This window comes from Chroicocephalus ridibundus, chromosome 14 (assembly GCF_963924245.1).
Source record: "Chroicocephalus ridibundus chromosome 14, bChrRid1.1, whole genome shotgun sequence".
NCBI classification, from domain to species: domain Eukaryota; kingdom Metazoa; phylum Chordata; class Aves; order Charadriiformes; family Laridae; genus Chroicocephalus; species Chroicocephalus ridibundus.
This window is the reverse complement of record NC_086297.1, coordinates 7,088,844-7,103,061: the sequence shown is the minus strand read 5'-3', so window position 1 is coordinate 7,103,061 and position 14,218 is coordinate 7,088,844. Positions and strand designations below refer to the sequence as shown.

Here is a 14,218-nt window from a genome sequence, read left to right as displayed (position 1 = left end):
AAGAACTGACATTCCCAAAAAGGAAGGCAAGACAGTAAAAGAAATTAAACCTCCGTAGCCCCCACAGAATTCAGTGGTACATTATGTGGGCGCTGGAAGGCACTTACCCCACTTGGCAACCGGAGACGGAGCAGTACCCATAGTATCATATTCCCTCATGGAGCGTTGCTGGACAAGTGAGCTGAGTATTGCTATTACAAGTTTTTATAGCTCTAAGTGCCTGGTTTTCCAGAGTCAAGGCTGAAATTTGAAATGTTCTAATGCCACAAGCTAATTACAAGCAGAGCTAGGAGTTCCACCCTCACAGCAAAGACTTCAAATAATGTGGAAGTCAGATATATTCAAGGTCTTGTAAGAAGTGTTTATATCAAAAGAACCTCAGACACATCATGGAAGCAGAAGGGAAGGTGAAGAAAAGAATTTAAGTGTTAACTTTTATTTTTTGAAAGCCTGGCATTTCCATGCTTGGTGCACCTCCACAATATTCAGAGATGCCTTCTGCTGCTGAGAAAACAAACAAACAAGAAACCACAAAAGTCTAGTTAAGTGAAAACCAAAATGAGACATTTGCTCACACTCAGTAAAAGTTTGCCAAAGACCAATAGCAACAGCTTCTGAAAACTCTGCCCGTACCAATATTGTCCCTAGACAAAACTCCAAGGAACTCTGTGATATTTAACTTGCTTTAACTTCCACAAGCCAGAGGCCCCTAAGAGCACCTACCTCCCTGCAGAGGTAATGCTGACAACCAACACGCCCCAACGCGAGGGCAGAGGCAAACCACGGAGGGTTACAGAGAGGAGCAGCAGTGCAAAACGAGATGAGGAGATGGGTGAGGGGCCAAAGAGCCACACCACTGCAGCACATTCCTGTCCTCAAACAGAAGTCGCAAATCCTTATGCCTCGCATCCCAGGATGCAACATGTCACACCATTTTTTGACAGCAAATTTGACTTAGGCAACCACCACAATCCACCAAACACCGGGAGCAAGTGTTGTATACCATGCAAGAGTAGTAACTCCACGCGCATCTGCCCCTGCCATTCAGCGTTCCGTCATCTACTGTGGCTCACAATCCGCCCAGCAGTGCCACCAGGTCAGCTCTCCCTCCTTCCATTTCCTCCTATGAAAGGGCAGAGTACAGCAGTTCACTCACCTAGGAGGGAGCTGACAGCAACTTATTTAAATTTGTAATACAGGGAAAAAAAAAAAAAGTCAGTGAACCACAGGAACTCGGTAACTGGTTGACACAAAATAAGCTTCTTATTTCACTTCTTTAATTTCAGATTTATTCCAACCCAGCTGGTTGAATACATGGCTATGAACGTAATCCCACACGATAAATTTGAGTGCAAAGAAATATTTCCCTTTTTCTTTAGCGTGATGATCACCAAGACTGCAAAAACAAGCACTTAAAATTCAGGACATAACAAAACTACGGCTTCTTGAGCAACTTGATTGAGATGCAAGTTCAAGCACAATCATGCTGAACCTTACCATGTAACTTAAGAGGTACCCTCTCCCAACGCTAACTAGTCTTCACTAAATGCTCAGGATGGACAGTGTTCAAGGGAATCAGTCGAAACTTTTTAATGGACAAAACTTGTCCTCACACACCTTGCTTATGTCAGGAAAAACACATATAGCGCAGGAAGTACTCCACAAGAACCAAAAAATCTTGTAATTAAAGTACTGCGTGAGATCGCGTCTTACCTGTTTTCTATTCTAAACTATTAATCATACCATCAACAGATGTTGCCATCTCAGACTCTATACTCCAACACAAAAATGCAAAGCCAGGTTTTATTTGTTTACTTGCTCTGTGCCAGGCATTTGCAATTCCCATTATCAATGACAACACTACCACTATTTTGAATGTTGATATGGTAACAGTTGGCAATACCACAGGCTAATTTAAATCCATGGACAGTAGTACAGGAAGTAGAAGAGAAAAAGAATTATAGCTAGGAGACTTGTAGCCGCATCCAGTGAATTCAAGTGACACATTGGTATCTTTGGTATGGTAGGACAAATAAATCACCTTGCCTAGAAAACAAGATAATGCAGTAGAGTCGGACAACTTCGCAAATATGTACACCAGTATGGTTTTCACACCCTAGAAATTTAGATCACTAAAACCAGTTCACTTGCATAATGTTCATTAGATGTTCAACAATTGTGTTTATGTCCCCTTTGATCTTGCTCGGCATCAGCAGCACGTCAAATCTTCATAAGTCTTTCATGTTGTCCCAGACAAGTTATCAACCCAAATCATAAGCAAAACTCAATGTTCAACAGAGCTCTACTGTTCCTCCAAAGTTACATTTTTGCTACCACAAAAGGTTTTTTCCCCCCTCAATAAAAAGATTTTGGAACTGTTTAAAAGTCACATGTTCTATCACCCTAACTTCATGCTGTTATGATAACTGTTTCAACAACACTACTTCTTACCAAAACAAGCAGTTTTGGCCAACAGTCATGGTTCTACAATTCAGTTTCTCATGCAAATACTTTAATTAATATGATACACACACACAATGTAATTAAAAGCTTAAAATCATATATATATTATTGAAGGCTTAATATTCAAGGCTAAAAAAGAATGTCACACAAACAGATTTGCAGAACAACATAAAATGGCATTATGTACATCAGTATATAAGTGCAATTTCTACAAGAGAAACTCTGTGTATAGTGCCACATACATTGCCAGGAATCCAAATGATTTTTTCTTTTTTGTGCAACTAATTTGTACTTTTTTTGTATTAACAGAAAAAATAATGGCCTATATGACATGATGCAATCTTGGTGCCATAATCTTGTTGTCAGAGTACAGGGTTCCCTGTTAACAAGTTGTTTGGGCTGTGGGCTCAGAGCATGGGCGTTCTGGAAACAGTGTCCTTTGTTACCAAAACAGACCACTCAACTCTCCTTCCAATGTTTTCTTTTCCCTTCTTCTGATGCTTTTGAACACGCAGACACGCTTCCATTCACAAGAATCACAGCATTTCTGATATGAGTCTCTACAATATGCTTTACAATTACCCATTTTAGCCTGACTTGATCTATAAAGATACACTCGTATAAATCAATCATCCCGGTTTTCACTAGGAAAGACTGCTTGACATGTTCCTCCATCACAGCCTGTACAGAATCCAAGAATATTTTAACTGCAATTGACCTGAAGTACATGCTTCTAAGATTTCCCAACAGCGTTTCTAAACCATTCAAGTTTTGGAAAGATTCACCTCTGCATGCCACCTATGTTAATCTTAACACCAGCGCACTAATACTCCTACCCTCCTATAGACTCACTCATGCCACTGAAAATTATACTTTACAGGAAGATTATTATACCGTAAATTGAAAAAGAGAGCTATGACTTATTGCATTATGGGCATGAAAAGTGGCCAAGTAGAAACACAGGAAGAAAGAACAGTGAAAAAGAGCTGTTTTGACAACTGGCACTCTGCTTTTGGAAACTGATCTTATCTCAACCTTATCAGGCTTGATCTATTCTTACTTTACATTTCTGTATGGCCTAGCAATGAAAGCTGTATAGTAATCGATAGACACGATAGTCTTATGTCAATAGAAATTAGCTTAGAAGCATGACAAAATGTTCACATTAATTCATATTGATCATTATTTTCTATACTGTGCTAAAAAGGTTAAATGAAAACAAAAATCATAACCCTCATTGCATGTTTAACAGACTCACAGCAAAAAAAAAAAAATGAATCCATTATTAGCAGCATAGGTCTTTTATCTTCAACTTAAGACTGCGGGGCAGGGGAGACGAAGTGAGAAGATAAGACTGCTGTGGGTTTGAGGTGTTTGGGTTTTTTTTCCTCTAAACTTTATTCAACCAGAAGCTGAAAAACTGTTGATCAAGTTTCATTCAATGACCATGTACCTGGAAAAGAAGCAGTCCAGCAGAATATCTAAGCTACAATATATTCACATTGTAACTTTCAGGATTTCAGGAAAACTGATCATTGCTATCTTTTTCCAGAACTTACGCAGGTTTTCATAAATTACACAGAACACCTCTAAAAGTGGAAGTGTTCTTCCTCACCTCTTTTCCTGTAAAAACTAAATGCCTCAGAAATAAGTAATTCAGCAAAAATTATACCAAAGCTAATGAGAATCAGCATCAATGGTATTCTCATCCCAGTAGTGCTTCGAAACCCAAAGGTTACATTTATTTTTAGCACAGACAACAGTTTAATGGGAAGAAAACTAGCTTATTTTATGATTACAAACAAGGCAATAAGTTCTAAATACCTCCTGCAAAAGTTGCTAAACATGAAAATAGCATGGTCAAAGAGGAAAAAAAACCAAACAAGTACGATACCAAAAGAATCAGGTTACGAGTCACAGGCTTGGATCTCATTTGTTTGCCTTAATTCTAAGGAAAACAAACCTGCACAAGAGTTAAACCTAGTTATCTGTGGAGACTGACTCTTGTTCAGGGAGTGTAGCAATAGGACAAGGGTAATGGTTTTAAATTGAAAGAGGGGAGATTTAGATTAGACATCGGGAAGAAATTCTTCACTGTGAGGGTGGTGAGCCCCTGGCCCAGGTTGCCCAGAGAAGCTGTGGCTGCCCCATCCCTGGAGGGGTTCAAGGCCAGGCTGGACGGGGCTTGGAGCAACCTGGGCTGGTGGGAGGTGTCCCTGCCCAGGGCAGGGGGTGGCACTGGGTGGGCTTTAAGGTCCCTTCCAACCCAAACCATTCTGTGATTCTACACTTATCTTTCAAAATATGGGAAATGGACAGCACAGATGTTTAGCATATGTATTATAATTTTACAGAATGAAATTTAAAATGCACTAATGTAACTTAAAGGAAGTGTAACATGTTTTACTTACTTTGATCAGCATAGTTTTTTGCTTTTAGTTCAAGCTGTCGAGTTTGTGATTCTAATGCTTCCACTCTGGTCTGCAAGTCCTTTTTCTCTTGTTCTTGAGAATCTTCAAACTCAATGAATTTCTAAACAAAAAAAGGTGAAGTTAGACTCAACAATTAATTACAGATTTTTTGTAAGAAAAGCCTGAGTGAAGTCCATTCTCTACAGAGGAGGAACGGGTTTACAGTCATTCCTAGGTTTAAAAAGACTTTCACTTGAAGCAGCATGTAGGAAACAACGCAGCAGCCCTTCACAGCAAGGAGGGGTATAAGCAGGTTTCCAGAACAGAACAGATCTGCAGCCCACATTTAAACATCAAGGACACTAACTATATTAGTCCAGTGTCCATCAGTCAAGCATCCCACCTAGGTTGCTCTATGTAATTGCTATCAACTAAGTGACAACTACTTCAGAGAAGCTTGCTTGGCTAACATAAATATGAATTATTTCACTCTGGTTCGTAACTTCACACACTTGCCTGCCAACACTGCATCCAAAATTACATGCTATCTTTTCATTCCTACCCAATTTCTGTTATCATTTGATAGATTATAAAATGCTCACAGTCTTCATCAAATACTTCATAACCATCTCCTACAATCTGTCAACTGCATAGAAAACTATTCACGGACACTCTGCAACTGTGCTGATCACCATCATCTTTCTGCTACCTTGGTGTACCAAAATTGTTTCTCACAATATTCTGGAGTTCACTGATGCGTGTATGAGTGCTTACATCTTATAACATTGAAGTTACCAACGCATCATTATAGCGGTTTCAAAACCATATTTTTTGCTATTTTATCTTAACCAAAACCATAAGAAATTCAGTGTGTACAGGTAGCACAAAGAATACTTCTAATAGCCAAAGATGTCTTAGGTCATGTAGTTCTCTCTATTCTGCGTTGCAAGAAGGCAAGGCCACAAACACAAGCTACGCAGAAGGCTCATCATACAGGGAGGAAAAGCATACCAGAAGCCTTCACAGAAAAAAACCAAACACAAACAAACATCCAAGACAGCTACATGGTCAGAAAGCTGCAGCTGGGTACCACATGGAAGCAAAAAGACAGAGGAGGCAGCAATTTAAAAATAGTAATATTATAGGTGATGCAAATATATATTTTTTCCTATGTATTGCTAGGAAAACTTAGTGGGAGAAATACTTCAAAAGCTCACACATCAACTTTTAATAAGCTACTACTAAGTTTTAGCCAATGTATTTTATAGCTTTTAAAAAAAGTAGAAACTCATAACCCTATAAAAAGAGCTTCAGCTTAACAAGGTCATCAGAAGTTTTGCTTAAAAATTACTTCAGATGTAGAAATGCATCAAAAACTATCAAGTGGAACAAGAGTTCCTTTCAGATAAGCTCTCCACGGCTATCACAGGACTAGGCATGGTGTTCATATGACTCTGCTTGAAGCTAAATCATGAAACAATTGAGAAACAGCTGATGGCAGGCCAGGTAGCGCTGCTTTGGGTTCAAGGATTTAAGATGAGTTCTCTCACTTCAGAAAGACAGATGTGCAAAAGTCTCTCTACCCCCTCAAAACAAAGTTTGGGAATATTAATTTGTCAACATAATACTGAAAAACTAAAACTTTAAACTTGTTTCATGTCTCCTTTGTAGTAAATGATACATGAGTTTTGCCCCTTTTATATTAAAGATTCACGTCATGTCTGGCTTATTCTTAGCAGACTCCCTTTTTAAAAAGGGCTTCAAAGTTTGACACAAACTTGGCACTGGGGCTAAAGACCAACATGCTTTGTTACATTAAACATAGGAAAACATGAAAGACGAATTATAAAACTGTAACATCTTTGTTTAGTTGCTTCTCTGATGATTTCCCAAAGTCAGATATGTCTCATAACTTGCAAAAGGTCAGCGACTATACTTTTGAACAAACAGCCGTTCAAAGCCATCAATGTCATTGTTACTCATGAACTAAAGATAGATGTCATTTTACATCTCCTCTAAAGTTCTTCAACTGCAACTATTAAAAATGGTTTTGTATTAAAGTTAAATGGTTTGATTATTTTTCTTCATTTTGTTAAAGTTGGAATTCAAGTTACAGCTCTTCAGAATATTTTTATAATTAGAGCTGGGCTATTATTTTTTTTCCTCTGCTGAAAACTATACTTGATCAAATTATGGATTGAGTACTTTAGACTTTGAATGTTTCTGTTTGGTTTCATCTCTCTCGTAGTATTAACACAGGCTGAGTCCCAGGAAATTGGTCATCTCATCCTGACTAAGCCTGTATGACTATGATGGAAGGACTAGTCAGATAAACCGCTGCAGCAGCCAAGGACAGGTTGAGCACCCATATTAAAAGACTTTTTATTTTATTTTTAAATTTACATTGACGATACACTCAAATATTGCACATCACCTGCATTGTTTAAAGTAAATGCAGCAGCATATGCAGGAACACGTTAGCCACTCAGCATACAGGCACTAGACATTCTTGTTTCAACCCAAGCTACTGGTTACACAAAATACCAAGGCAGACATTTAAAAAAAAATTAATCTAGCTTTCCTCATTTTAAGTGACATCCTGTCTAGGCCACAAAGTCATATCTTACAACTCTAACAAGAAATGAGGGGTTTTCTTTTGTTTGCTTGGGTTTTTTTTTTTTTTTTCAGAAGAATAAGCTGAAAGACACCAACCTGCCTTTAAAACAACCAGACCACAAGATTATAGAAGATACGGCTAGAACGGTCCTTTAAAGGTCATCTTGTTTCAAGGCTCTGAGGCTCCGTGTTGATATCTGGAACCTAATTTTGATTAGGATATCATGAGGTACAAGCACAGGATATGATGCACGTTGCCTCCCGCATGTGCCTACTGCTGAAATCCAAGCTTGTGAAACCTTCATGAACTATGTTTGGTAACTCCCATTTAATCCTTCCCATTTTCTCCAGGCAGTATCAACTATGTCATTTCAGAAAGACGTTTGTCTAACCTGTTCCTAAAGACCTCCAATAAAAAGTATGAAAAGGTACTTCACAAACAAGATTCAGAAGCCTTTATGTAATCAGTTTTAAATCTACTTCAAGTTCACAGCAATAATCATTACAACAAACATGAACTGAGACTACACAACGGAACAGCACAACACACACATTTGGAGCCCTCTTTCATGCACATAACCATTTCATCACTTAGTAACACAGTACTATCCAAATCAAACCTTTCTTCCTATATTTATGTCATCATCTGCTTCCTTATGTTTAAACTTGCTTTCCCATCACATGATCCAGGTGCAATACTAAGTGTATCTGATGTCCGGGTTCCACCTACTTGGCAGCCTTTATCACCCTATGACATGTCCCTCAGTAACTTTTATTGCCGTGATGCCAGCTCTCCAGCCAATGGCATGTTCTTCCTGGAGAAGGCAAAGTTAACTATGAAGGCAGCTCAGCTGGACTTGGGGTAGATAAAAATACATGTAATTGAAAACAACCAAGCAAATTCTACACTATTTTAGCAAGCTTTTTGTATAATGGATCTCGATTTTGCTCTCATATAAATAAAAAATACTTAAACTCTTACTGCAGAGTGTTCATTTAACATACAATCCTAAGGAAGAAAGCTAATTTTGGGAACAGGAAGAACTTAAACAAATTCTCATGGTGGTGAACCCTGCTTCATGGTTGCAAAAGTAGCAACCATGTATTGAACATTAGTTTTCAAGAACAGCTTAATCCCACCAACAGCAGAAAAGCTAGAAGATGTACTAGACAGCTTGACATGGCTAAAAAGAGTAGATTTCATCCTGTTCCCAAGTCCGCACAAAACCCCTTCTGCAAGCCACACACCCCCGGGTATAGAGCAGTACACTTCTACAAGAGTAAAATATATTAATGTATAAAATAGCAGAACCCCAAATCCTTCTTCCTCTCCCACTTCTTTGCGGCAGGGCATGCTGCCTGACATTCACTAAGTGGGAAGATAAGTTATGCAGAACTGTAAGCAGAACAGCAGAATAGCTGGTTCCTCTATTTCTTTAGCTATCTCACAAAACACACCACGTTAAAAGTCAGACAAGTGACCTCACAGCAATTAAAAAGATCATGGCTTTTACCCAGAGGACTAAGAAGTAGGCCCAGAACTTCTGAAATCATATTTTTTTTAATGTCACTATAACAGAAGTCCACAGGCAACAACTTTCAAGATGTTTCTTTAGTAATGGCTCTTAAGGAAAGGAAATAAAGGAGGCAAATTAGGACAATGGTGTAAAGAAATTCCTATTCAATTAGTAAACCATTAATATTCATCAAGACACGACTGCAAATAAAAATTCTTACAACAGCAAGCAGAAAGTAAAAGAAGCTAATTCTTCAGGACAGTCAGAACAGATGATACGGAATATTTAACTCAGTAGCTCAAAATTCTCGATTTTGCTAACAGATTACACAAACAACCTCCACAACCAAAGAAACGCACTAAACCAGTAACTTGTTTTCCAAGTAAAACAGTTCCTTTCGTTTCAAGCGTACTGCACCCATCAGATTGTCTCAACATTCAAAAAAAAAATGGTTGCAAGTCAAGTCTGAATAAAACACGTACCTCTCATAAACATACCATGCTTTATCTATGACAGACATTTTCACACATGTACAACATAACTGACCTCAGCACATACCAAAAAGATGACCTTTGCACTTACAATTGAAAATATGGTCTTTGATCTAATTGCACTTTGGAAAGCATCAGTAAGCTGTCTTGCAGCATGAGTACTAGTTTTTAGACTGCATAATCCTTGTCCCCTCAAGTTAATTTATCATGACATAAAGAAATGGAGATCAGAGTGAAGTACGCTGTCAGTATAAGCACGTACAGCTCCTGAAGAGCCACAATAACACTGTTAATACCATATTCTATTTTATCATATTGTTACAGTTTCTGTTCTCTGCCCAAGGCCTGCCTTTTTTTTTCCCCAACGTGACAAATGTTGCTGGTGTATCAAGCCTGACTGATTTTCTCATGAACTAGTTCAGAAAACATTTATCAGTCTTTTAATAAAAATAAAATATGTTTTCTAAAAACGCCTTTTACATGCAGCTTGTGTCAGAATTAGTGATTAAGTCTTTATGGCAATAGTCCCCAGACTGAAGTCCATACAGCTCTGTCAAACATGTTTGACAAGGAGATGAATGGTCTGTTGGTCCAAGAGCCTGGGGGACACTGTTCCCACAACATTACTTTGTGGCAAACTACTGAAGCCCTGGAACAATTTGCAGACAACATTTTTCACTCATTCACAACCATAACATATACAAATATTTGCACAGGGCTAATGTTTTTCAAATTATGTTTTCGTTGTCAATATTGTCTTTACCGTAGGTGTTGTTATTTTTCTGATTTAGGTAACATTTAGAAGGTAAGCACAACAACAGAGGTAAGCACGGGACACGAAGTCTGGAAACAGACTTATAAGATGGCTTGTTCTATTACAGATAATACTGTCAATCCAATTTCCTACAGGAGTTTGGCAAGACAATGAGCTGGAGGAAGTTATCCTGCACAGCCGCTTTCTATTGTATCGCTTTATAATCTTACAGAAAATAGTGCTTCGCAAGCTTATTTATGCTGAAGTAATTCTTAGAGATTTTTTTTTTTTAATTTTTGTAGTAATATCCTAAAGAGTTTATGCTGTTGAACAGTCTGCACCACCTGTTGCTGACTGCAGCTTTTATGTATCAACTTTGAGGAACTACAGTCTAAACAGCACTTATTTCCATTTCTTTTTGCAATGTTGCAATGCCTCCTCACCCTTTTTTCCGAATGCCCTCTACAGCTGATGCGAAATGGACTATCCACCTCCTGCCACGGAGAAAACCCGGAGGGAAAGTGAAAGAGCGGCACAGCCAGGGCACGGTTCCATGTTGGCCCTGCAAAAGCAGCGCTGCTTTTCCTCCGTGGCCCCGGTGCCGGGCAGAGCAGCGCTTCAGGTGGGTTATTTCCGAGTCCTGCGGGAAGAGCCAGGCCGAGGAGGGGGCCGAGGGGGGGCACAGCCGAGCTCTGCCACGGGCTGCGCTCACAGACCGCACCGCGCTGCCCGCAGCGGCACCGACCGGCTCCTCCGCGGCGCCGGAGGCCGGGCAAGCGGGGCGGGCAGGGACTGCCGACCGCAGCAAGGCAGGCTCCCCGCCGCCGCTCCTCACGGAGACACCGCGCGGCCTCAGCTCCTCTCCCGGCCCCTCACACGGGACTGTCATGTCACCCCCTCCCCCGGCCCGGGCTCTCCCTGCGTGGGAGCGGGCAGGAGCCGGGCCCAGGTGCCGGGAGCACCCCACCCTCGGCGGCCCCGAGGGCAGGAAGCCCCCCCCGCGCCTCCACGGAGGAAGCCCGGAGCCGCCGCCCGCCTCGGGAACGGGCCCCCGCCCTCCACCGGCTCCGCTGCCGCCTCAGCCCGCGGGCCCGGCGCCCGCCCTCACCTCCTCGGCCTGCTTGCGCAGCGCCTTCTCCCGCTCGTACTGCGTGAGGAGCTGCTCGTTGTCGTCCCGCAGCAGCTCCAGCTCCACGCTGGTCTCCTGGCTGTGGGCGCACACCGAGTCCAGGTTCTCCAGGACGGCCACCACCAGCGGCATCAGCTCGGCCACCACCTCCTCGTCGTAGCGCCCGATGAGCCGCTCGAACTCGCGGTAGATGGAGCCCGCCAGCCCCGACACCCGCTCCGACATCATGGCGGGGCCGGGGCCGCCGGGGTCCTCCTGGTATACCACGCCGTCCGCCAGCTCCATGGCTGCCGGCGAGCGCCTTCCCTGCGGGGGCCCGGCGGGGCGGCGGCGGCTGAGCGCGCTCCCTCTGCGGCGGGGCCTCGCCTGCGGCCGGGCCGGGCGGCGGCGGGAGGGGGGGACGGAGCGCGGCGCTGGCGCACGGCACTGACCTCACCCGCCGCGCCGGGGCGGGGCCGTCGCGTCACGCGGGGGGGCGGGGCCACCCGCCGCCTGCAGCGGTGGAGAGGGCGGGGCCAGGCGGTGATGTCACGCGTGGGCGTGGCCGGGGCGGGTGAGGCGATAGCGGCCGCCATCCTCCGGGGTGTCCGCGGCGGGTCAGCGAGGGAAGAGTCGAGGCGGTCGGTGTCGGGGGGCTGCTGGCCCGCGCGCCCTCTCCCGGGAGAGGGGCTGAGGCCATGTCGGTACCAGGGCTGGTTGCCGGCCGGTCGCGGCGCGGGGCTGGAGGAGAGGCGCTGAGGCCCGACGGGCCCAGCCCCGCGGGAAGCCGGGCCGCGAGCTCTGGGGGTGGGACGATTAACCTTCGTCTCTCGGAATAGAAGAGTTCAGGAAACGCTATCGGGCAGCTGGCGTGGAAGCAGCGTTATCGTTTATTTATTGCGCCCGCAGAGGCATAAATAGACCAAGTGATTCATTTTGGGATGGCTGAGGGAGCTGAACCGAGGAGTTAGGCCTTGGCAGCTCCCAAACCCTGCTTGGGGCACTGCCTTGGGTAATTCCGAGGACAAAAAGACCTTTTATTTCTAATAAAGTCCCCAGATAAATTAGTATTAGAGATCCTGTTTTATTAGCAGTAGCACGGCTTAGAAAGCATCTTCCAGTTGCTAAAAGAGACTCATTTTCCTTGGATTTGGAACACTGAATTCCATTCCGGATTACATGTTTTGTCATGGGAATGATGGGAGCTATTCTGGACATCTACTGTAAATTTGAAAACGTCTACTGAGATTGAAAAGGTTTAGAGTTGCTTCACGTTTTCATCATACAGTTTTTATCATACAATTCATATTTGGAGAAATCACTGTTTTTCATTAAGTGAATGTATTTCGTGTACAAGGGAGCTGAGGAAGCCGGTGGCCTAGTGGCAGTACAGGAACAAAGAAATGGGTGTTTTAAAAATGCAAAAGCTTGAGAAGTGGTGGAGCTTTAACTGCGGTGATTGCATTAATTTCCACTGGAGAGCAGTAGAGATTTGCAGTGTATTTTCTCTCATTTGGACTGATCTAAGACCGAAACTGTGCTTTAAATGCATATGCTGCATTGTCCTGTTATGTACTAAGCTAGTGGATCTGCGCAGGAGTGACAAAGAAGAACATACAAAGAAGAAGTTTCCTCAGCTCTGTATATTGTGTTTTCACGTGAATTGTGTTTAGACATCCTCTTAAGATACTATTTAGCATAGTGCAGCCAGGGCATAGGCAGTTCAAGTAGGGCATAGGCAGTACAAATTTCTTTATAAACACAGGAAAAGGAAAGAAAAGCTGTTTGCCTTTTATTTATGATCAAAAAAATTACATCATTTTAGCTAAAAAATAATTTTTAAAAAGACAATATGTACTTTCCTACTCCCATCCCCTCAAGTGAAATTTTCATTTAAATTATTAGAAATGATCCCCATGAAAAGATTTTTTTTTTTCCTCATATTTCTCTCTAGCTGTTGTCCACTAAGAAAAAAAAATGCGACTTCCCTGTGTTTTCCTGCTGTCTGCCATGGATTACCATCTTTGCTTGGTGCAGGAGTGTTGAGGGAAGCTGTCTTTCAGAATTTCACTCTCCCTTTAGGTCATACATCATTTCCCATTTTTCCGAGTTGTCTGCGTTGCGGGAGACACTGAGAGCTTTTTGGGTGGGGGTTATTGACTTGTGTTTTTTTTACTGAGCCTGAATAAATCTTGTAGGAAGGCTGCAAACAGCCGAAGTTGAGAGGTAACTCCGTTCTGCTCTCAGGACAAGGTTGGCGAGCCATGTCTAATCGCAGCGGACTTTCCACCTAGAGCTCCCCACGTTATTCATGCATAATACTGCATAATGTGAGGACAGCTCTAAACAACTGCAGATTATTGTGAGGATAAAAATACCAGTCTTCTTGAATGGTAGCAGAGATCATTTTCTCTGTGGAGGGTTTTATAGTTACTGACATCGTACTTGGCAAATTGCACCAATACATTAGCTCAAAAAATGTACGTTCTGGCAGACAGCAAAAATGGGTCAAGGTGTCTGCTGACAGCCTTTAAGGGAAGGGGTCTCTGAGGATGTGCTATTTTTATTCTCTTTCTATTAGCAAAATTGATAGATGTGGCTTGCTTTCACAGCTGGAGCGAGTCCATCACTGAACAGGCCGGCTCTTGCTGCTAGAGTTGCAGTCAGACTGAGAACAGGTAGAAGAGAGCCATTTGTGCTCGTGTTTTATTTCTAGTCACCTGGGGAGGGTTTCTAACATGGATAAATGAAGTATTTAAAAAGAAGGAATGTTAGAAAAAATGACCTGGGAGTGGGAGCCAAGTTACAAGTGGTGTAAAAATGTATTTTATTGACAGTCTGACCACTGTGATCACGTT

General features: G+C 42.5%; 1 protein-coding gene across 2 annotated transcripts in view; it reads right to left on the bottom strand.

Moving 5' to 3' along the window:
• SPAG9 (sperm associated antigen 9) overlaps positions 1 to 11,821 on the bottom strand; it is a 64,661-nt gene extending 52,840 nt beyond the window's left edge. Inside the window, exons 1-2 of one of the 2 annotated variants that reach the window (XM_063351666.1) lie at positions 11,361 to 11,821; positions 4,875 to 4,995 (exon numbers count right to left, since the gene is read on the bottom strand). In XM_063351666.1, coding sequence (XP_063207736.1) covers positions 4,875 to 4,995; positions 11,361 to 11,666 — 427 coding nt within the window. In that variant the 5' untranslated portion in view covers positions 11,667 to 11,821. The remainder of the gene's footprint in view (positions 1 to 4,874; positions 4,996 to 11,360) is intronic. The other variant, XM_063351667.1, reaches the window with a different exon arrangement.
• Between the last annotated feature and the right edge of the window lie 2,397 nt (positions 11,822 to 14,218).